The 24,256-nt window shown below is 46.4% G+C and overlaps 2 protein-coding genes across 3 annotated transcripts in view; both read right to left on the bottom strand.

Moving 5' to 3' along the window:
* The window catches only part of dnajb12a (DnaJ heat shock protein family (Hsp40) member B12a), a 352,456-nt gene that overhangs the window by 222,023 nt on the left and 106,177 nt on the right, over nt 1–24,256 (bottom strand). The window lies entirely within an intron of this gene.
* spock2 (SPARC (osteonectin), cwcv and kazal like domains proteoglycan 2) overlaps nt 1–24,256 on the bottom strand; it is a 91,970-nt gene that overhangs the window by 42,297 nt on the left and 25,417 nt on the right. For both annotated transcript variants that reach the window (XM_069885540.1, XM_069885541.1), the window contains exon 2: nt 20,343–20,388. In XM_069885540.1, the coding sequence (XP_069741641.1) occupies nt 20,343–20,388 (46 nt within the window). The remainder of the gene's footprint in view (nt 1–20,342; nt 20,389–24,256) is intronic.

Genomic DNA, 24,256 nt, shown 5'->3' with positions numbered 1-24,256 from the left:
GGGTCTGGCTCCCTCTAGGGGATCCAATTCTTCAACTGATGAGAAAACGGACAAGGGTTTTAAACCCCACCTACAATCTCCTAGTGTCATAAAACACGTGGTACAGAGGCAGACCTTTTTTTTAAATCACTGATTTACAAAGAAATTATATCTGGATGGGAGATGAAGGGATGGTTCTGGAAGGAGGCTGAACTTTAAACTCTGGCATCAGTCCTCAAAGAACTTGTGACATCCACTGCAAAGGTTACAGCCTTCTAGAAGGCTCAGAGCTCTGAGCTTTTGGCCACAGATCAAGAATAAGCGTGCCTGAGGCTTGACGTGATGCCTGAGTCACATTCTGGTCAGGAGAACTGTACAAGATGTTACAAGCTCTTGTTGGCAACAAGTCCAAGGGAAAAGGCAGAGAATGTTTCAACCTAGTTTCTATCATCAAGGACCTTCACCACCCAGGTAATGCCCTCTTCTCACTGGAGGCTCCACTACCTCCTGATCAATACTACAAAAATAGATTCTTCCCTTCTACCATCAGATTTCTTAACAGACAATGAACCTATGGATAATACCTTATTTTTTACTCTTTTTTCCCACTAGTTATGTATTTTTAAAATCTTATAACATAAGAAATAGGAGCAGGAGTTGGCCATCTGGCCTGTCGAACCTACTCTGCCATTTAATGATACAATGGCTGATCTGACGATAGCCTCATTTTCACCTCCCTGCCTTTTCCCCATAATTCCCTGACTATGTAAAAATCTCTCCAACCTTGACTTAAATATATTTACTGAGGTCGCCTTCAATGGGCACAGATTCGCAACCTTCTGGGAGAAGGATTCCTCCTCCTCTCCATCCTAAATCCACTACCCTGGATCTTGAGGCGATGTTTCCCAGTTCTAGTCTCCCTCACCAATGGGAACAACTTATTCTCTTATCTATGCTTTTCATAATTTTATATGTTTCTATAAGATCCCCTCTCATTCTTCTAAATTTCAGCAAGTACAGCCCAAGACAACTCATTTTAGTATTTTTGCACCTTGTTCTGCACAGTGACGCTGCTACAAAACAACAAATTTCATGACACGTTCATGACAATAAATCTGATTCTGATTCTGAACCCCCTGCTTCCACCAACATTCAACATGCAGTGAATTCTTGGAATGAAAGGGCAAAGGAAGAAGATTCAGAAGGGAACTGGATAAATAATTGAGGAAAATGGTATTACAAGGAAGGAGCAGAGAAGTAAAGCTGATTGGGAACCTTTACCAAAGAGTTTGCAGAGACACAATGAGCAGGATTCTGCATTTACGTGGAAATCTCTGCACAGCACGCAGAACATGCCTGGCCATTGCTGCCAAGACGACATTCTGCATTGCCTAATTAGAGCTGAGATTTGGCTGGAATCCTGATGGAGAATAGATGACTAAGCAACTCTTAAATGCCATTTAATCACTGGGGAGGCAATCCACTCTCTGTTCTAGAATATTTCATAAACCAAAAAAAATTCATATTCATTTAAAATATGTGGCTAAAGTTCAACCCAGTTCAATGTCATTCATTTAAAGTTCTTCAAACGTGCGCGAGATTTGATGTGTGTGGAGAAGCAAGGAAAGAGGGGAAGGTGTGTTGTCATGGCAATGTTACTTTGCTATTCCTGTTGAGTGCACACCTCACTTTATGCACAGGTCCAGGTGTAACAACTATTTAAATCCCTGTCCGACTACAGTCTCTGGGCTTTTAAAGGCACTACTATAACATGGCAGAGGACTCAAGGACAAGAGGGTACAATTTCATGATTGAAGGCGGCCATTTAAAACAGAGACGCAGAAGTATTTCTTTAACCATATATAACCAGATAACAATTACAGCACGGAAATAGGCCAATTTGGCCCTTCTCGTCCGCACTGATCCAAGTACCCTCCTCTAATCCCACTTAGCAGCACTCTGCCCATATCCCTCCATCCATATACTTATCCAAGAGAGTGGTGAACCCCATGAATTTGCTGCCACGGATGGCTGTGGAGGCCAGGTCGTTGGGCGTATTTAAGGCAGAGATTGATAGGTATCTGAAGGTTACGGGAGAAGATAGAAGAGTGGGGCAACGGATCTACTCATGATAGAATGGTGGAGCAGACTCAAAGGGCTGAATGGTCGACTTCTGCTTCAATATCATATGGACTATATCTAAAGGAAAGCTGGCTGAGTCAAGATGCTTTGAGATACATCCTTGAGATCTATTCCAGGCTACAGGACAGTCGCTAGCAAGATTTGTGGTCTGTAGAAATTCTAACATGGTGGCTACATAAGACCCAACCCTCCATTAAGAAAACAAGGCAGGGCAACGTTTTCTAGCCCAGCTCTATGTGATACCATCTTATCTGCTGTTCATCTCATCTTTCTAGTTTCTCTTTAAATGTACCAACGCTGAACTATTCCCTGTGGTTGCAATATTCACATTCTCAACCCTCAATGCATAATGGAGTTCCACCTGAACTCCTGGATGGATTTATCTTAAGCTCTGGGTTTTGAATTCTCACTTTCCTTTTGTTGTTTTGTTTCAAATATCACTATGAAGCAGTAAAGAGGAGGAGGACAAAATATTTTATTCCCCCTGTCAATTTTACACACATGACTGTCTCACATACCCTGTTTAAAATTTATAAAATCAGACTTGTTTTGTCATGAAACTATTGGTGAGTAAGGAAGGTGCCAATTCTCCTGGGTTGACCTGGAGAATGTAGGTATGAAAGATGCCATTGAGATAAGGCTGAGGAACAACTCCGAGAGGAGATTTACACTATGGTGGTTCAGTGTACCGCGTCATGGGATTGTAATAAGGAGGCTACAGCGGGACACAGATAGGTGAAGTAAGTAGGCAAATTATGATAAATGAAGTGTATGAATTTGTCGATTATAGTAGGGAAAAAGGCATATAATCTAAATGGTTAGAGATTGCGGAATACTTAGAGGCAGTGGAACATGAGTCTCCTGGCACATGCTTCACAAAAAGCTTGAATGCAAGTACAGGTTTACCCCGATTTACGAAAGGAGAGCATTCCTAAGAGACCTACCGTAAGCTGAAATGGCGTAAAGCAAAGACCCATTCACTACTATTGAAGGTTATTTTCGTAAAAGCGAAAACTCATTCAAATTTCTTCCAATGGCGAACATAGGTTTCTTTGTAAAAGCGAATTTGCGTAAAGCAAGTATTCGTAAAGCGGAGTCTACCTGCACAACAAGGTTCTTGTGTTTCTTTCAACATAGGAGGCCATTCAACTGGTTTAGAAAATACCAGTTCTCAGAGCAATCCCATCCATCCCCTTTCCACACTTACTTATCTGTAACTATTCCCTCTCAAATGCTGATTGTCTCTGCCCTGAATGTCCCTTCACATATCTACACTAGTGGTAATTTAGAGTGACTAATTAATCTACCAATCACCATAGCATTGGTATGTGGGAGGAAAGCAGACTATGTGGGCAAAACCCATGCAGTCAAGGCCAAACAAAGAAACTCCACAGACATCATTTGGGGGAGGGGTGGTGGTGGTCTGGATTGAACCATAGTCACAGGAGGTGCTATAAAATCATAGGCCATTTCGGCTAACGAGTCCGGGCCGCCCAATTACACCTAATTAACATACACCCCCGGTATGTTTCCAATGGTGGGAGGAAACCGGAGCCCCCAAAGGAAACCCACAAGGAGAACATACAAACTCCTTGCAGATAGTGCGGGATTTGAACCCTGGTCATGAACCGTCCATCAGTTATACCACATCTAAACTACTGTCATAGAACGCCATAGCCAAGATCGTGTTCTATGGAGAGCTCTCCACTGGCCACCGAGACAGAGGTGCACCAAAGAAGAGGTACAAGGACTGCTTAAAGAAATCTCTTGGTGCCTGCCACATTGACCACCGCCAGTGGGCTGATATTGCCTCCAACCGTGCATCTTGGTGCCTCACAGTTCGGCGGGCAGCAACCTCCTTTGAAGAAGACCGCAGAGCCCACCTCACTGACAAAAGACAAAGGAGGAAAAACCCAACACCCAACCCCAACCCACCAATTTTCCCTTGCAACCGCTGCACCCGTGCCTGCCTGTCCTGCATCGGACCTGTCAGTCACCAACGAGCCTGCAGCAAACGTGTACATACCCCTCCATAAATCTTTGTCCGCGAAGCCAAGCCAAAGAAGAAAGAAAGAAGAAGAAACTACTGTGCATTTAAGGAAAGATGGAAGCAGTTCATGAAAGCTTATTAGATTCATAGAGAGAATTGTCCATCCCAACCTTGAGCTCCAAAACTCTCTACCAAAATCTTTCCCTCCTTTTCCTGTACGGTACTCCTTAAAATGTGTCTCGCTGACCAAACTGTTAGAACCATAGAACATTACAGCACAGAAACATGCCTCTTTGGCCCTTCTAATCTGTACCAATCTTAGTCTATGGATCTTTGTTATTGTGAGTTTTAACCTCAATGCAATTCCGTGCCTGTTAAGTGCCTTTAAGGGGACTAGAATCACAAACTGCTGTGAATGTGCTCTCCGGAAAGTCGGTAATTGCAGGGTTAGCTCTTAGCTTTTAAATGAGTTGATTCTTGCTGGTCTAAAAAGCAGTGCCACTAAACATTGGAGCTGCCTAAAAGCCTGTGAGAAACTGTAGCCAATAACATTTAATGACTCGATTAAATAATCATTATTTGCTTGCTCATGGAAGAGTTGCTGGGAATATATTCCCCAGCCATGACATTTAAGGCATCTAATACATCCTTCTATATCCCTGTGTTGGCTGAACAAAGATATGCCTTTTCCGAAATTGAAGATCCCATCGTCAATGATGTTATTATCTAATAACCAAATGCTTCTGGGACACAGGGTATTTTAAATTTTTTACATTTAAATTTTAATTTTAGAATACAGCACGGAAACAGGCCCTTCCGGCCCATGAGCCCATGCTGTCCAATTCCACCCAAATAACCTACAATGCCTCCTGTAAGTTTTGAAAAGTGGGAGGAAACTCGCGCATACACCGGGAGAATGGACAAACCCCTTACAGGGATCGCTGGATTGGAACCCAGGTTGCTGGCCCTTGTAATAGCTAACCATGCCAGTACTGGATTAGATGCATATTCCCGGGAACTCAACACAAAATCCGATCAGGACTGGTGGGGGAGTGCTGCACAACTGGAAGTGTCTTCATTTGGAGGAACTTGCACATTCCCCTTGTGGCTATGGAGCTTGTGGGCTTCCTCCATTATTGCAAATAGATGCAGGTGGAGAAGTTAATAAGTTATCCCTGGTGTGATGGTAAGGGGTAGACTAGAGAATTTGATAGGAATGTGGAGACGTAAATCGGGAGATTTTAGAGTAAATGGGTACGATGATTTTGATGGACTGAAGAGCCAGTGCATTATGATAATGACTATAACTGTAAATAAATTCTGTTTCATGGCAGTCAAAGTGGCCTGTGCTAACCATTAAGAGGTGGATACAACTCTTGGGCTTTTTTTCTGTTTCATGCACCATCCATCTTTGACTCCTATTCCAGTTGGATTGGGGACAATGGTCTTCTACATTCTAAAAGGGTTTTGTTCAGGGTCATGTACAAGATCATAAGATCATGCATACATAAGATTGAGGTTGGTAAGTTGTTTCTATTGGTGCAGGAGACCAGAACAAGGGGACATAACCTCAAGTTCCAGGGTAGTAGATTTAGGACAGAGATGAGGAGGAACTGCTTTTCCCAGAGTGTGGTGAATCTGTGGAATTCGCTGCTCACTGAAGCAGTGGAGGCAACCTCAGTGAATATATTTAAGACAAGGTTGGATAGATTTCTACATCGTAATTGAATTAAGGGACATGGGGAAAAGGCAGGTTCAGTGGAGATGAGCCTATCATCAGATCAGCCTGATCACACTGAATAGCCTCGATGGGCTGGATGGCCGACTCCTGATCCAATTTATTATGGTCTTATGTAACCATAATTTTCATGAAAAGGCAGCATTAATGTGGAGAAAAGAGCTTCTGGTTCCTTTCAGGAGTATACTTGCTCATTGTCAAAAGCTGCCAATATCAAATGATTTTTATTCCATCAAATGGCAATTTATTTTCATCAAAAACCTCCCTCCAAAAAAAAACACATGGATGAGTCATTAAATAGTCCTCCTGAATGAATGCCAAAGAATCCACAATAACCTTTGGAAAAATATAAGATTTTTTCTGAACAAGGACAGAAATTGTTAGAAATACTCAGTCTTGCAGCAAATATGGAAAGAGAAGTAGAATTGAAATTATTGGTCAAGATCACTTTGCAAGGTTAGCTTTTGTTTGCCTTTGCATCGATGTTGCTGATCTGCAAACTGGTTCCAGGAATTTCTGCATTGGTTTAATATTTCATGCATCTGCATGTTTGTTTTATTTTCAGGGAGTTCAGGGACTTGATTAGTCGGGGGATTGAGTTCAAGAGTCGAGAGGTCATGTGGTAAGACCACACTAAGATTACTATTGTGTTCAGTTCTGGCCACCTCATTATAGAAAGGATGTGGAAGCTATGGAGAGGGTGCAGAGGAGATTTACCAGGATGTTGCCCGCATTGGAAAATAGGTCTTAAAAGAGGAAGGTTAGCAGAGCGAGGAACTTTTCTCTTTGGAGCACAGAAGAATTAGAGCAGTCTTAATAGAGGTCTACAAGATTATGAAAAGCATAGAAAGGGTGGAGTGCCACCACCTGTTTCCCATGACAAGAATAGCAAACAACAGAGGACAAGTGAGCAAAGTGAAGGGAGAGAAGTTTAGGGGAGACACAGATGGGTGCCTGGAATACCTTGCCAGGGGTGATGGTGGAGGCTGAAACATTAGTGGCATTTAAGGAACTGTTAGACTGGAATATGGATGAAAGAAAAATAGAAAGTTACAAGGTAGGAAGGAATTTTTTTGATAGATAGGTATATGTAGGTCAGTACAATATTGAGGGCCAAAGGGGCTGTACTGTGCTATAATGTTCTATGTTCTCCTGGTTATTCAAGCCAATACTTATCCCTTTAACTAGTGTGCTGGATACCATTGTGGTCTGGCCATTATCATGTTGCTGATTGTGGAGCTGGCTAGTTGCAAACATCCTGCTGGAGTTCTTGTTTGAGAATAGCATCCGAGCTTAAAAAGTATTTAATTGCCTTTAAAATGAATGGGGACATCCTGAGGTCACAAACAGCTCTGAGCAATACAACTTTATTTTTACAAATTCAGTCTAAATTTATGTTATATTCTCAAAACCATCTATTTCTTTACTCTTAATGCTAAACTGTATGACTGCCAGGATCAGTGAAGAATTTAATGTCTGCCCTGATTAAACTAATAAGATGATCCAAGAGTCTTCCTTATCCATTGGGACTGGTGTTGATAAAGGCCATATAGCCTTGAGGTCAGTTTTCTTCCAATAATAGATAACCATTGGGCTCTTAGGACTCATCTGTGGTGCCCTTCAAATTTTTCACATCTAAATTACAACCAGCACTCTATTTCTAAATTGTGGTCATTGTTAATAATAAGGGAGAAATCCAGCAATTTGTCAGCAGGCCTAATTCCCAAAGTGAGACTGTGATAATGACTGGTTTCACTATTGTTTCTTTATGGATAATTATTGTCCAGGACAACAAAACATAGCCCTGTATTCTCAAAACTGTGCCAGGGGAATTTTTTACATCAATGTAAGAGATGGTATCTTGGTTTAATCTCTCCTCTGTAAGACTGGATGTCTGACAGTGCGGTGCTCCCTCAGGACCAGAGGGTCGCCTTCCAAGTCAGAGGGATGAGTGTTATCCCTGTGAGCCACACAGATTCCATTCTATAAAATGTCTCACACCTATGGAGTGAGACATTCTTTTGCATGAGGACAGGGAGAGAAAAAAGGACTGGCAGAGAAATTATTAATGAGTAAATTGTCTGGTAAGAAAATTGATGCTTTCTGCTGGGTCTGACCATAATTCCCATGAACCTTAGTAAAGGTTGGCTCATGCAAAAGCCAGACTCCTGCAGCTCCCATTGCCTTTTTGTTGATGAATGCATTTGGCTGCAGGCCCGACAATCAGTAGTAATACATTGTCTTATTTTGTGAATATGCCATCAATAATCACCATGCCCTTGCATATGGGCCTTATCGGCATCTACCTTACTGCACACTAGAAGCAAGGTTGCACGTTGTTGAGGCCTGCTCTTAATTGTGGCTTCACTGCAAGGATTCTCAAATCCACTAATTAAACTCGGGTAAGAATGAACAGTTGAACAAACGAAGTCAGCAAACGCTGTGATTGAAGCAAATGCTGGAAAAACTCCTAAACTTCTCTCCCTTCACTTTGCTCACTTGTCCTCTGTTGTTTGCTATTCTTGCCATGGGAAACAGGTGGTGGCACTCCACCCTTTCTATGCCTTTCATAATCTTGTAGACCTCTATTAAGACTGCTCTAATCCTTCTGTGCTCCAAAGAGAAAAGTTCCTCGCTCTGCTAACCTTCCTCTTTTAAGACCTATTTTCCAATGGAGGCAACATCCTGGTAAATCTCCTCTGCACCCTCTCCATAGCATCCACATCCTTTCTATAATGAGGTGGCCAGAACTAAACACAATAGTAAAATTTGCAACAGGACCTCTTGACTCTTGAACTCAATCCCCCGACTAATGAAGTCCCTGAACTCCCTGTCTCGTAGTGTCATAGGAGGTATTGCTGACATTTCGGGCCTGAGCCCTTCTTCAAGCTGGTTCACGATACCAACAGTTAACTGTTGTATTGGTGCAATGTACCACTCAGGTCTTTTCAAAGGCTTCAGTGTGTGAGGGACTCATCTTCTCATAATCCCTACAATGAGTTGCTTTGAATGCACAGACCAATTTCTAAAGTCAAGGATGTAAGACCATTGTGCGTGCTGACCACGAGGGCAGACTCAGCAGGCCAACAATGAGACAAAGGGCTACCTGATCAACAATTGGTCAAACCCCAGCTGCATTGAATGTCACAGATTGAGGTCATTCAACCAATGTTCTTTGTATTGCCAGTAAAATTCCCCTTGGGTTGAAGTTGACCTCACCAAATCGTATTATCATAGACTGAGCAACCCCTCCAACTTTTCATGAGGAGATGTTACAGAGCAAAATAGAAGTTTAGTTTCGGATCTGCTTTCTGGTGGACCTCTGATTCAGTAATGGAGCTGTTGACTAATTATAGCAGTCAATCCCTCTCACTTAGTTTACCACTGCCCCATACACAAGGTGGAAGAAATACTCAGTGGTTGAGAGCTTTCAGAGCCTCACGTCATATGCCTTATGAATGTGTCACATTGACGACATGTCAGAACTTGATATTGTTCTGAAATTGCAAACCAAAATGCATTACCTCAAGAAAATCTATTTCATTTGCATTGGTCAATCAATGCCATTTCCCAAGGTAGGCTAGTCCCAGGAGCGATTGCTCGCTCACTAGAACAGTGGTTTTCAAACTTTTTCTTTCCACTCACATACCATTGTCAGACGATATCCCAGCATTGTGTACATCACAGCAGCTCTCAGAATAAAAGAATGCTCTACAGGTACAGCGGGCTGTTGGGAGAGCACAGGGCAGCAGGATCAGTATGGAGTCTGAAGCGGGCTGTCAGAGAGTGTGAGGCAGTGGGATAAGTGTGGGGACTGATAATGGGCTGTTGGGAGAGCACGGGGCAGTTGGGGCATTGGATCAGTGTGGGGACTGATAGCGGGCTGTTGGGAGAGCACGGGGCAGTTGGATCAGTGTGGGGACTGATAGCGGGCTGTTGGGAGAGCACGGGGCAGTGGAATCAATGTGGGGACTGATAGCGGGCTGTTGGGAGAGCACGGGGCAGTTGGATTGGTGTGGGGACTGATAGCGGGCTGTTGGGAGAGCACAGGGTAGTGGAATCAATGTGGGGACTGATAGCAGGCTGTTGGGAGAGCACAGGGCAGTGGAATCAATGTGGGGACTGATAGCGGGCTGTTGGGAGAGCACAGGGCAGTGGAATCAATGTGGGGACTGATAGCGGGCTGTTGGGAGAGCACGGGGCAGTGGAATCAATGTGGGGACTGATAGCGGGCAGTTGGGAGAGCACAGGGCAGAGGAATCAATGTGGGGACTGATAGCGGGCTGTTGGGAGAGCACGGGGCAGTTGGATTGGTGTGGGGACTGATAGCGGGCTGTTGGGAGAGCACGGGGCAGTTGGATCGGTGTGAGGACTGATAGTGGGCTGTTGGGAGAGTATGGGGCAGTTGGATCAGTGTGGGGACTGAGAGCGGGCTGTTGGGAGAGCTCAGGGCATTTGGATCAGTGTGGGGACTGATAGCAGGCTGTTGGGAGAATATGGGGCAGTGGGATCAGTGTGGGGACTGATAGCGGGCTGTTGGGAGAGCACAGGGCAGTTGGATCAGTGTGGGGACTGATAAGGGCTGTTGGGAGAGCACGGGGCAGTGGAATCAATGTGGGGACTGATAGCGGGCTGTTGGGAGAGCACGGGGCAGTGGAATCAATGTGGGGACTGATAGCAGGCTGTTGGGAGAATATGGGGCAGTTGGATCAGTGTGGGGACTGATAGCGGGCTGTTGGGAGAGCACGGGGCAGTGGAATCAATGTGGGGACTGATAGCAGGCTGTTGGGAGAATATGGGGCAGTTGGATCAGTGTGGGGACTGATAGTTGGCTGTTGGGAGAGCACGGGCCAGTTGGATCGGTTTGGGGACTGATAGCGGGCTGTTGGGAGATCACGGGGCAGTTGGATCAGTGTGGGGACTGATAGCAGGCTGTTGGGAGAATATGGGGCAGTTGGATCAGTGTGGGGACTGATAGCGGGCTGTTGGGAGAGCACGGGGCAGTGGAATCAATGTGGGGACTGATAGCAGGCTGTTGGGAGAGCACGGGGCAGTTGGATCGGTGTGGGGACTGATAGTGGGCTGTTGGGAGAGTATGGGGCAGTTGGATCAGTGTGGGGACTGAGAGCGGGCTGTTGGGAGAGCACGGGGCAGTTGGATCGGTTTGGGGACTGATAGTGGGCTGTTGGGAGAGCACGGGGCAGTTGGATCGGTGTGGGGACTGATAGCGGGCTGTTGGGAGAGCACAGGGCAGTTGGATCAGTGTGGGGACTGATAGCGGGCTGTTGGGAGAGCACGGGGCAGTGGAATCAATGTGGGGACTGATAGCGGGCTGTTGGGAGAGCACAGGGCAGTTGGATCAGTGTGGGGACTGATAGTGGGCTGTTGGGAGAGCACGGGGCAGTTAGATCGGTGTGGGGACTGATATCGGGCTGTAGGGAGAGCACAGGGCAGTGGAATCAATGTGGGGACTGATCACAGGTTGTTAGAGAGTGTGGGGTACTGGGATCAGTGTGGGGACTGATAGCAGGCTGTCGGGCATGTGCAAGGCAGTGGGGTCAGTGTGGGCTGTTGGGAGAGTGTGAGAATGGAACTCAGACATTTCAGGGAATGGCTGTACTCCAGATGACCTCACCATTACCCTCAATAACTCATGCATATTCTCCTCATTTTCTATTCAATTTCTCTTACGATAAACAATAATATTTTGCTAGCTTTCTTTATTACTTGCTGTACTTGCCTTCTAACCATGCACCAGTACACCTCGTATCTCAGAGCTCTGCAATCTCTCATTTATTTGCATAATGTGGTGCCTTATTTTTATTTTTCCTGCCAAAATAAGCAATTTCATATTTTCCCAGATTAATCTCCATTTGCCAGATCTTTGTCGACTCACTTAACCTACCTCCGTCACTCTTGATGTCCTTTTTGAGGGAAATCCTCTTGATTTCCTGCCTGTTTTTGTGTCATCAATACCACTAGCGACCATAGTGCCTTCCGCCAAGTCATTTATAGAAATGAAGTCCCTGATTCCCCTGGAAACATGACTCAGTTCATTTTCCAACCAGAAGAGACCTATTCATGCCTATTCCGTGTCCTGCTCAACAGCCAATGGAATTTCTGCTTCCCCTCGTTCATACCAATTGGCCTATTCTGCATTCTTTCCATATTCTTTTGGACAGCAATGACCTGGGCTGTCCACTGTATTCCAGTTGAGATCAAAACATATCTGAAATGCCTGAGTATTAGCAATTTATATTTATTCATTTAATTTTAGACAATATAGCACAGTTACAGGCCATTTTGACACACGAGTCCATGCCACCCAATTTACACCCAATGAACCGACACCCCAAATGGATTTCGAACGGTGGGAGGAAACCGGATTCCCCAGGGAAAACCCACGCAGACACCAGAGAATGTACAATCTACAAACTCCTTATAGAGAGTGCAGGATTCAAACGCCGGTTCCAATCGCTGGCTCAAGGTATTGCGCTAACCGCTATGCCAACTGTGCCGTCCAAAACCAACAATAAAAATAGCACCAAGGTGCTTTGCGGACTGGGTCAGTTCTGCAGCGTCTCCAAAGTTCAGGATCAGCAAAGATCTGGACACCACCTTACGTAAAAAATTCACAGCCTTCAAGAAGAGTGGCTCTTGGTATGTGGTGAGAAACATGAAAGTCTGCAGACGCTGTGATTGTAGTAAAAACACACATTAAATGTTGAGGAACTCAGCCGGTCTCACAGGAGGCAAAGATAGTGTGATAGTACAGATCTATCACCAATGTACATAGTGTATATAGTTACTGTATCTAGACTGTGCTTACAGCGATTGGCTGAGAGCTAAGCCACGCCTACTGTCTGGGCCTTAAAGGGTTGTGTCCCTAGCCAGGTCGGATCATTCTGGACTGGTCAGTCACCTGTGAAGAGCTCCTGTCTTTTGCGAATAAAAGCCTTGGTTTGGATCAACAAGTCTTTGATTCTTTCGACGAGCTCTACAATTTTATTAGCAAAAAGAATTTTTTTTGAAAGGGATGGAGCGTTTAACTCAGCCAGAAAAACTTGATATCGACCCACAGTCAGCTACAGCCTTCAAAACCTTTAAGGCTGCTGAACTTTGAAAACTTACTGAGATTCGTTGAGGTTGAGGAGGATAACCAGCGTCTAACAGCATTGCTGTCTATGGTGTCCTTGAGAGTCTACGAGAGCATCCAGGATGAGACCACTTACACCGCAGCCATAAAGGTACTGAAAGAACTGTATGATCAACCGGTGAACAGAGTTCATGCCCGGCTCGTGCTGCGTCGAGCAAGCAACAGCCCGGCGAGTTCAGCAGGGCATATTTACAAGTAGTAAAGGCGTTGGGCAAGGACTGTAACTGTGTGGACAAAACTGCTGCCGAGATCACAAACGATCTCGTCCAGGATGCCTATGTGGCCGGCTCCGATCGAACGAAGTGAGGCTGTGCTTGCTCGAGCAAGGGGTAGAATAACTAGAGGATGTGGCCCAGATTGCAAATACAATGGAGGATGCAGCCTTAAAGTCAAACGAGTTCTCTAGGGACTGGACCCCTCGTTCTGATGTGAGTAGAGTGCCCTTCTACCCTACCACCCCCCCGAGATACTGACGGCCTGTCGGCTGCTGCTACACTGCCCCCTGCGAACCCAAAATGTTATTTCTGTGGGAGGGACATGCACAGCAGGTCCCAGTGCCCAGCAAGAAAAGCCAGGTGCCAGAAGTGCCTTAAAAAGGGCCACTTTGCTGCGGTCTGTAGGTCTAAAATGGCCGCCGGCAAACACAGTGCCTCGTGTGAAGCCCAACCGCCACTATCCCATTCAAACTCTTCTTCCCCAGAGCTCTCGTCCAATGAGAGCGAGGGCTCCCCTGCACGGCATCGCCTGACGTCACGGAGACGCCGAACCAGGAAGGGGCAGCCCATCCTCGCAACCATGGTGTTGGCCCGCCTCTCGCCCCCGTGCGGAACACTCGACCTGGCCTCGGTCCCGACTGTGGCTACCACTGTGGCTGCCACCGCCACAGACACCCCCGGGGCCGACGGTACTGCTGCAGCTGCCCGCTCCCCATCTGCCGCTGCCTACGCCACCGCCGACTGGGGACTCGACCAGGTACTCACCCTAGCATCCATCGCTGACGACTGCCGGGGCCCGACCGCCGCGACTGACGACCTACCCACCGTCAACCACGAGCAACTACAAACCCCACTACTTACCTTTCATCCGCCGACGCCGCCACAACAGCACTTCCGAGAGGTCCTCCAACCTGCTCCTCCAGCGTTGACTACGTCTATTACATCATCCCGTTGCATGACGTCATCCTGTTGTGTGACGTCATCACGCGGAACTCCCCTGTCAACTGGATCAGTGGCTGCTTCAATAACACTAAACCAGCAATGCTCTCATCCCCCCAACAGAGCAATGGAACTGATTAAAGTGCATGGACACTACACCAATTGCTTATTTGACTCTGTGTCAACTGACAGTTTTATCCAGCCAGATTTGGCCCTCCGTTGGGGACTTGACATTATCCCCACTACCCAGAGGATCTCATTAGCGACGAGGTCGCACTCGACCGGGATAAAGGGGTATTGCATCGCCACGCTGGAAGTACAGGGCGTAACGGTCACCCACTTCAAATTATTCGTCCTTCCCCAATTGTGTGCCCCAGAGTAGCTGGGATTAGACTTTCAGTGTCAGTTCTGAGTGTAGTTCCTACACTTTGGGGGACCCCACGACCCCCTCTCGGTCTGCCATCGCCCCAACCCAAAGCACCCGAGCAACCCGCCCCCGTGCCCCGGGGCCACTCCTGCGGCCTTTCCACACTCCGGATTGCCCCGGCAGCACTCTTCGCAAACCTCACCCCTGGCTGGAAGCCTGTGGCCACCAAAAGTCGGTAATATAGTTACGAAAACAGGCAATTCATTAGGAGTGAGGTGCGTAGATTGCTGGATGAGGGCATCATCGAACCCAGTTCAAGTCCCTGGAGAGCCCAGGTGGTGGTTGTCAAGAACGGGGAAAAGCTACGGATGGTGGTCGTCTATAGCTAGACCATTAACCGCTTCACGCTCCTGGATGCGTACCCCCTGCCACGCATCACGGATGTGGTGAACCAGATCGCCCAATACCCCATATTCTCCACCATTGACCTATGTTCGGCCTACCACCAGCTCCCAATCCGCTGTGAGGACCAACCATTCACGGCCTTCGAAACGAATGGGCGGCTGTATCAATTTCTCAGGGTATCATTCGGGGTCACGAATGGTGTCGCGGTCTTCCAGTGGGAAATGGACTGGATGGTGGACCAGAACGGGCTAACCGCTACCTTCCCGTATCTGGACAATATCACCATCTGCGGCCACGACATGCAGGACCACGACGCCAACCTGAACCTGACTTACAATTTGGACAAGTGTGTCTTCCGGATCACGATTCTAGGTTGCGTGGTGGAGAACGGGATAGTCATGCCAGATCCTGACCGCATGCGTCCCCTAATGGACTTACCCCCCCCCACCATACCCAGAAAGCGCTCAAACGCTGCCTGGGCCTTTTCTCGTATTATGCCCAATGGGTTCCACACTACACCGACAAGGCGCGTCCTCTTATCAAGACCACCTCCTTTCCCCTCTCGACTGAAGCCAGAGTGGCTTTTGATCGAATCAAATCCGACATCGCCGCTGCGACGCTGCACCCAATCGATGAGTCTGTCCCGTTTCAAGTCGAGAGCGATGTATCCGACTTCGCCCTGGCAGCCACCTTGAACCAGGCCGGTCGGCCTGTAGCCTTCTTCTCCAGAACCCTCCAGGGTCCAGAGAGTAGACACTCCTCGATCGAGAAGGAGGCCCAGGCCATAGTTGAAGTGGTGCGTCGTTGGAGACATTACCTCGCTGGGAGGTGCTTTACACTGTTGACTGATCAACGCGCGGCCTCCTTCATGTTCAGCAACACCCAGCGTGGTAAGATAAAAAACGACAAAATCGCCAGATGGAGAATCGAACTCTCCACCTTTAACTATGACATCCTGTACCGGCTTGGTAAGCTCAACGTCTCCAGGGGGACGTGCGCCAGCATACAGATGGACAGACTACAGAAACTCCATGAGGCGCTCTGTCATCCAGGGGTCACTAGGTTTGCACACTTTGTGAAGACTCGCAGCCTACCCTACACAGTCGAGGAGATACGCTCCATGACCCGAGCCTGTTTGGAGTGCGCTGAATGCAAGCCCCACTTCTTCCGTCCGGATAACTCCCACGTTATCAAAGCCACCCGCCCCTTCGAGCGTCTTAGCGTAGACTTTAAGGGGCCCCTACCATCGACCAACCGTAATAACTACATCCTTACGGCCATCGACGAATACTCCCGCTTCCCGTTCGCTGTGCCCTGCTCAGACACCACTGCCATCTCAGTGATACAGGCCCTTCACAGTATTTTCGCCATTTTCGGGTACCCCAATTCCATCCACAGTGATAGGGGGTCCTCATTCATGAGCGCAGAGCTGCAACAGTACCTTCTGGAGTGTGGTATCGCTTCAAGCAGGACCACCAGCTATAACCCACGCGGTAACGGCCAGGTCGAGAGGGAGAATGCCACCATACGGAGAGCGGTTACACTGGCTCTCCGGTCTAAAGGTCTCCCCACCTCTCACTGGCAGGAGGTTCTCACTAGTGCCTTACACTCCATCCGCTCTCTCCTATGTACCGCAACAAATGCCACCCCTCACGAAAGGATGTCCCTTTTCCCAAGGAAATCTGAATCAGGAACCACTGTACCAGCATGGCTCACCGTCCCTGGCCCCGTCCTTTTGCGACGCCACGTCCGGCACTCAAAGAACAACCCCTCAGTCGACCGAGTGACTCTACTCCACGCGAACCCGCATTACGCCTACGTTGAGTTCCCAGACGGGCGGGAGGACTCTGTTTCAGTGCAGGACCTAGCTCAGGACGCGGTAGACCCAGTAAACCCCCCCAACCCAACCTTCCCCAACTCTTTATTCCCCAGGCCCCGTGCCGCAACAGAAGGACCAACAGCACCCCAACGACCTGGGCCACCCTGCCGACAACATGACTGGAGAATTGAGCGAAGGAGCGCTCGCACCCGACGAGCCCGCTGGCGACACCACTCCAGCGACCCCAATCCCAGCACCACGGCGGTCACGCCGGATGGTCAGACCCCCTGACTGCTACAGTCCTTAACCTACCCCTTCCGTTCATTCTCTCCCTCGTTTTTTTTTTCCAGGGTCAGTTCTCCAAGAAGGGGTGAATGTGATAGTACAGATCTATCACCAATGTATATAGTGTATATAGTTACTGTATCTAGACTGTGCTTACAGCGATTGGCTGAGAGCTAAGCCACGCCTACTGTCTGGGCCTTAAAGGGTTGTGTCCCTAGCCAGGACGGATCATTCCGGACTGGTCGGCCACCTGTGAAGAGCTCCTGTCTTTTGCTAATAAAAGCCTTGGTTTGGATCAACAAGTCTTTGATTCTTTCGACGAGCTCTACAGATAGATTACTGACATTTTAGGCCTGAGCCCTTCATTAAGGTATGAGCATCTGAATTAAAAGCCCAGAATTGGAGAGGGTGGAGCTCAAGAAGAAGTGCTCAGGCCCGAAAAGTCGATGACATATCTTTACCTCCTATGGTTGCTGGGAGACTGGTTGAGTTCCTCCAGCATTTCTGTGCATCTACTTGGTATGTGGCCCATGGCTTTCAATTCACTGCCAAGTATACCACCAATAAAATCCCCGGTATCCAGAATTCAAGCTACGGGCAAAAAAAAAATTGAGGAAATAGCTTGATGACGAGAACAAACATTCAGCCTGTGGAGGGCCCTGGTTGCGCCCCACCCACAGCAGCTGTTTGAATAAAATGGCGGTGCCCAGGATGAAGTGCTGGCTGATGCCGCTCGCTGCTGGGGCAACACTCCAAAAGTGTCTCCCAGTACATGCCTGGTAAGAGCCTTTATCTTGATTAGTATTAAATACATTAGTAAGGCTTTATCTGTAAACTTGGGGGAAGGGGGTTTAATTATGATGGTGGCACGGTTAGCACAACACTGTAACAGAGCCAGCGACCAGAGTTTGAATTTAAATTTGCTAAGTTACGGGAATTAGCTGATTAAAGTGAACTTTACATAATTAGGACTACCATACTGATTTTTTTTTCGAATCACTTTACATTTTGCACTGTCTTTTAAACTGTTTATTCTTAATGCAGATGCATTAGTTAGGCAGTGTATGAGTGAGTCTCAGGCATATATCCAGCATCTGCGATCCCCGTAGGTGCCAGATACTGGGAGCTTTTACTGCGTATATAAATACCCTGAACAACAATGAGATGCTGGAGGAACTCAACAAGACAGGCCAGCATCCATGGGTAGAAATAGCCCATTGATGCTTGGGGTCAGAACCTTCCATCTGTTTTTTTCCCCATTTCCTATGCCTGTGTCATTCTGGTCCCCCTGCAGCTAGATCAAGGAGTCCATCAGTTGCTCTGCTCTGACTCCCAGGGGTCCCACCACTCTGCCAGCATACTGTTCTCTGGCAGCTCAGCTGATTTATCTCACACGTACTCACAATTGATTCCCTGACAGCTGAAAAGGACAATCTGCCTCAACACCAGGCGACATGACGCAATCCAGCAGCTCGCAGAGATTGCTGATCCACTGCACCCTGGCAACTGTTTGTTCTCCCTCCAACTCTGTCAAGTCGGAAAGCAGTAGGCTGACAGAGAAGAGCACTACTGCCTTGTCCCCACCCACGCTCAATGTTGTTCACCATTCTCTGCTCCCCTTCCCACTTCCCTGTCAAACTGAACCCCTTTGATTGTCAGAAACCTTTGATTTCTGTCCAACCATCACAATAAGGCAGAAGTAGGCCCATCGAGTCCATCATGAGCTGATCCATCCTCCCACTCAGCCCCACTCCCCGGTCTTCTCCCTGTAACCCTTGATGCCCTGACTAATCAAATACCTGTGAATCACTGCCTTAAATACACTCAATGACCTCACTTCTACAGACTCATGGCCGTCTTTCTAAAGACATTTTTTGCGCATCTCTGTTTTAAATGGAAGCCCTTTTATCTCGAAGGTGCACCCTCTTCTCCTGGACTCCCCCACCATGGAAAACAACAACTAGTCTGTCCAGACCTTTCAGCATTCAAAATGGCTCTATGAGGTCCCCCTCGTCCTTCTGTATTCCAACGAGTATAGTCCAAGAGCCAAAAAACTTTTCTCATCTGCTAACTCTTTCATTCCTGGTATCCTTCTGGTCATTTTCTCTTAACCCTCTCCAGTGCTAATATATCTTTTCTCAAATAAGGCTTTTTCATCTTCCTCTACCTCACCCCCTTTATTCTCAACCTTTGCCTACACCTGTCAATCAACTGCCTCCGCATTCTCGCTCATCCATGGTCCGCCGATCCCTTACTTGTCCCGGTCCAACCCCTCCCGTGCAGTCCTCATTATAATGGCCATCTCCCCTCTGTACTCTTGGTCTTGATCAAGGAACCTGACCCAAAACACCAAAAATTCTTTTGGTCCCTCCAATGCCTCTTGACCCACTGAGTTCCTCCAGCGTTAGAGTTTCTCTCTCCCAGTAACATGCTTTGTTTGCAGTGTGAGAGATAGCAATGATAAGCAAAAAGATAGGGTCAGCATCAGTCACTTCCAACTCTGCAGCAGCTTTTGATCCTTCTGATGTGCACACTCAGCTGTAATCTCGGAATGACAGCAGACAACTTGCACACAAAGTTCCTGCAAACAGCGTTGCAATAACGATGGTCAGATCATGTGTTTGTTAGTAATGATGAGCAGGGGGAAAAATATTTCTTGTTTGAATGTTGAAAGGCCTGGACAGAGCAGACATGGCAAAGTCGCTTGCCATGGTAACAGGAGCCAAGGACAAGAGGTCACAACTTCAGGATTGAATGGCACCAATTTAAAACAGATGTAGAGGTATTTCTTTAGCCAGAGTGTGGGGAAACTCTGGAATTTGCTGCCATGGGTGGCTGTGGAGGCTAGCTGATTGGGTGTATTTAAAGCAGAAATTGATAGGTATCTGAATAGTCAGGGTAGCAAGAGTTATGTGGAGATGGCAGGGGAATGGGGCTGAGTGGGAGAATGGATCAGGTCGTGATGGAATGGCAGAGCAGACTAAATGGGCCGTACAGCACAGTAACAGGCCCTTTCGACCCACAAGCCCATGCCACCCCATTATAGCTAATTGACCCGCAACACTGTATGTTTAGAAAGAGGGAAGAACATTGAGACAACCCACGCAGACATGGGGGGAGAACATACAAACTCCTTACAGAAAGCGCGCAATTTTAATCCTGCTCACTGTAACAACGTTGCGCTAACTATTTAATCTAACAACACAACTAGGTATAATGCAAGGTTGAAACTCCGTCTCAATAAGGTTGCATATGCAATATTGACTTCAAAAAGTCCCCAACACTCTCAGTAAAGGGGCAAACTCACCCTCATCAAAGACCTGATTCTGATCCCATGTTCTGATGTAATCATCCTGCATAAAAGAAGAACAATTTAATGCAAATTGAATCATCATCCTTTAACCAGAACATCAGTCCTCAAGTTTCCACTTTCAAAAGACTATTAGATCTCAGTAATAATTAGTTATTTTTGGGCTGTCACTATGTTGAGATAGCCCATGGCTGCAGTGTCTGGTCATGATGTTAGCTCAGAAATTAATTTTTCCTGATATGTTCCAATAAATCACTTACCCTTCAACTCTGACTGGATTCTGAAATCCCTCTTGAGCATACACCCATTTCATGTTAACAGTGAAACAACAGCTCAAAATGGATGCAAGAGGGAAGATTTATTTTCCTTCTGACAGTCCATAATTTTCTCTGTGCAATTGACAATGAAAAAGAGCAATGATTGGGCCATGCTCCATATATTTTGCATTTGTACATTTTTTTTAAATGAATAAAGTTTTTTTCTGAAATAAATAAACAATTTTACCCTTAGCAAACAGTTAAAATGCCCTAAGCTGCGCAGCTGTTGAGATGTATGTGGCTCTGATGTGAAGGGGAATTAAGCAAAGCACCTTTACAGTAGGACCCACATATCTAAAGTAGCCCTATGATTAAAAAAATGACATTAATCAGAAATCTTGCTACTATGGCTCAACTTGTGTCTAAATAATCAGCATTTCCATCTTTTTTATTCACATGTCTGTAGTCTCTTTAAGGTGTGTGTGTGTGTGTGTGTGTGTGTGTGTGTGTGTGTGTGTGTGTGTGTGTGTGTGTGTGTGTGTGTGTGTGTGTGTTTGTGTGTGGGGCTTGCACATCCTCCCTCTTGTTGCACGAATTTCCTCTGGATGCCCTTGTTTCTGCCCCTCAGCCCAGAGTTAAATGGCTGCTTTTGAGCTCTCCCTAGTGTGCAAGTGAGCAGTTGGTGAGGATTAATGGAATTATGGTCAATGGTCAGTACAGACTTACTTCCGTGCTGTTTCCCTTTATGACTGTATGTCCCACTTATAATCTAAGAAACTCGGAAGTTTATTTCTACAGAATAGCTCCCACAATGAGCAACGTCATATAAACCAGATAATTTGTTTTTGGTGAGGGTGGTGGAATACTGTGTAGCAGAGGCCAGTTTGATCTTAAAGCACAGAACTCACAGAATGAGCAATTCATCAATGTCTTCTCAAGGTCAATTTCTATTTCAATCAATTCATTTAGTATCCTATTCAAATTGCAGATACAAAAATCTTTTGTGCTTTATCCGGTGTTCTTGCAAAGCACTGGTCATGTTTGATAGATTGACCTGCTTCTGGGAAACCAGACCTGTAATTGGCTTTGTCTTCTCTTTGATGGGTCCCCAGGTCAAGACAGCTCTTTGTAACAGTATGTTTTGTGATCCCTTTGCTGCGTGAAGTGAATACGCCAGACACCACAGAGGTGACACCTGATGTACAATGAGTTATGATGGAGAAACTCAATCAAGACTTGCTGAGAAAACCATCAACTGTTAAATCAGGGGACTCCAAACTTTTTAAAGTTTCAACCCCTTCATGGAGTCCTTGATCCTTCATTGACCCTCATCCATGGAAGTGCTCTTTGTATGTCCGGGAGAGTGGGAGTGGGGTGGGGATGGTGCTGCCTAGGGAGGGGATAGCAGCAGTGGCTGTCCACCCTTCCTCGTCCTCCCACTCAACTTATTAAACTACCATAGCCAAGTATAACATGGCAGCCTCCAAGGTCCAGTCTCACGAGAGGTTGGCCACCCCTACCAGAGGTGTGATTTTCCGAAGATATACCCCTGCTTTTGATTCCAAAAGTTCAATCAACCCCTTGGATAGTCCCATCAATCCCCAGGGTTAAAGGACACAAGGAATACTCTCTCATGATAAGGTGTGAAAGTAACAACCAGAGTCTCAACGTGGACAAGACGAAGGAAATGATTGTGAACTTCAGGAGGACCAGGAATGACCACCCACTACTACACATCATTAACTCTGAAGTGGAGAGAGCAGAGAGCATCAGGTTCCTTGGTGTCCACTTAAGTAGTGGCCTATTGTGGACACACAACATCTCCACACTTGTCAGGAAGGCACATTTCTTGACAAAACTGAAATGGGCAAGGCTACTGACCACCAACATGTCAACCTTCTACAGAAGCTCCATCGAGAGCATCCTGGTCGGCTGCATCACATTGCAGTATGGTTACACAGAGAAATAGATTGGAGGTCAATCCACAGGACTCTAAGAGTGGCAAATGGGATCACCATGGTCCTTCTTCCTCCCCCCCATCCCACACCTGACATGATATATCAATCTATCGGGATGGTTGTCTGGAGCGCAAAATCATTGAGGACCCCTTCCATCCGGCACATAGCATCTTTCAGATGCTCCTCTCGGGGAAGAGATATAGGAGTATCAGAGCCAGCACCACCAGGCTGAGAAACAGCTTCTTCCCATGGGCAGTGGGGATGCTCACACTAACCATCTGAGACTCTTATGTTCGCAAAACAATATTTATTTATTTGTATAGATTAAATACTTGTCCTGCAGAGGTATTGTTTGTCTGTTGTCTGGATGTGTGGCTGCATGTTTTGTAGAGGACTAGAGAAGGTTGTTTTGTCAGCTTGTGCAATCAGTTAATAAATCCTACTTGAACTTGACTTAAATCCACATCCTTGCCCTAAAGAATCATGACTTCCTTTTTAAAAAGACCTGTGGGCTTATGCCTTGGTCCCATCTTCTCCATGGTTAAGGGAATGGGAAATGCCTGGCCATCAACACCTGGATCCCATGTTCAAATCTTTTGGTGGTATAATAGTGGATCCAACCATTTCTGAATTAAACCCCAAATTGTTAATATTCGGTACAATAAATGGTGCCACCCCATCCATAAATGTCCAATCATGTCACAGGCTGCAGCTGGGGCCTTCTGGGGATTCCCCGAATTTAATAGTCACCATAGGGTACAGAATAAACTTTATTTTTACTTTTTTCTGTAAACTTTCTTATGTAATAGCCTCAACATTGTCAAATCACCCAGGATGCTGAATCTTTGTAATTCCTTATGTGGACAAGTCGACAAAATAAAGGAAAAAAAAAAGGAACTCTGCAGGTGCCGTGATTGTAGTAAAAACAAGGAACTCCACCAGTCTCACACCATCCATAGGAAGTAAAGAGATATTACCAACGTTTCGGGCCTGAACCCTTCTTTAAGGTGTCCTCCAACAATTACTGTGTGCTTTTATTTTACATGAAGGAGATGCAGTGGATGGGTATTTGAATTTTCACAAGGCCTTTGACAACATAAGAGCCCAAGGTAGAACAGGACACATACCAGCATAGCAATAGAGCATTGGGAGGAAGCAGGGATCATGTTCGGGTTGGCTTCCAGTTGTTCGCGGTCTTCCACAGGGATTGGTGTTGGGGCTGTTTCTTTTTAATGTTGTATACTGGATTATGGAATGAATGGCTTTGTGGCCAAGTATGAAGGTAGGTGGAGGAGCTGGTAGTGTTGAGGGAGACTAGGAAAGATTAGGAAAATGGCAGAGAAATGGTAAATTAAATACAATGCCAAGAGGTGTATTTTGGTAGAAAAAATAAATGGGCAGACTATTTTATCAATGGGGAGAAAACTGAAAATACCCAGATGCAAAGGGACCTGGGAGTCCTGTGCAGGAGAGCCTGAAGGCAAACTAGTATGTTGAGACGGTAGTGAAGAAGGCAAATGTAATATTGACATTTACTTCAAGGGGAATAGAATATAAGAGCAGGGATGTGATATTGAGGCTCTGGTGAGACCTCACTTGGAGTACTACGAGCAGATTTGGGCTCCTCTTTTAAGAAAGGATGAGCTGATGATGGAGAGGGTTCAAAGGAGGTTCACAAGTATGATTCTGGGAATGA

Source organism: Narcine bancroftii, chromosome 6 (genome assembly GCF_036971445.1).
Source record: "Narcine bancroftii isolate sNarBan1 chromosome 6, sNarBan1.hap1, whole genome shotgun sequence".
NCBI classification, from domain to species: Eukaryota; Metazoa; Chordata; class Chondrichthyes; order Torpediniformes; family Narcinidae; genus Narcine; species Narcine bancroftii.
This window is presented reverse-complemented; position numbering and strand designations above follow the sequence as displayed.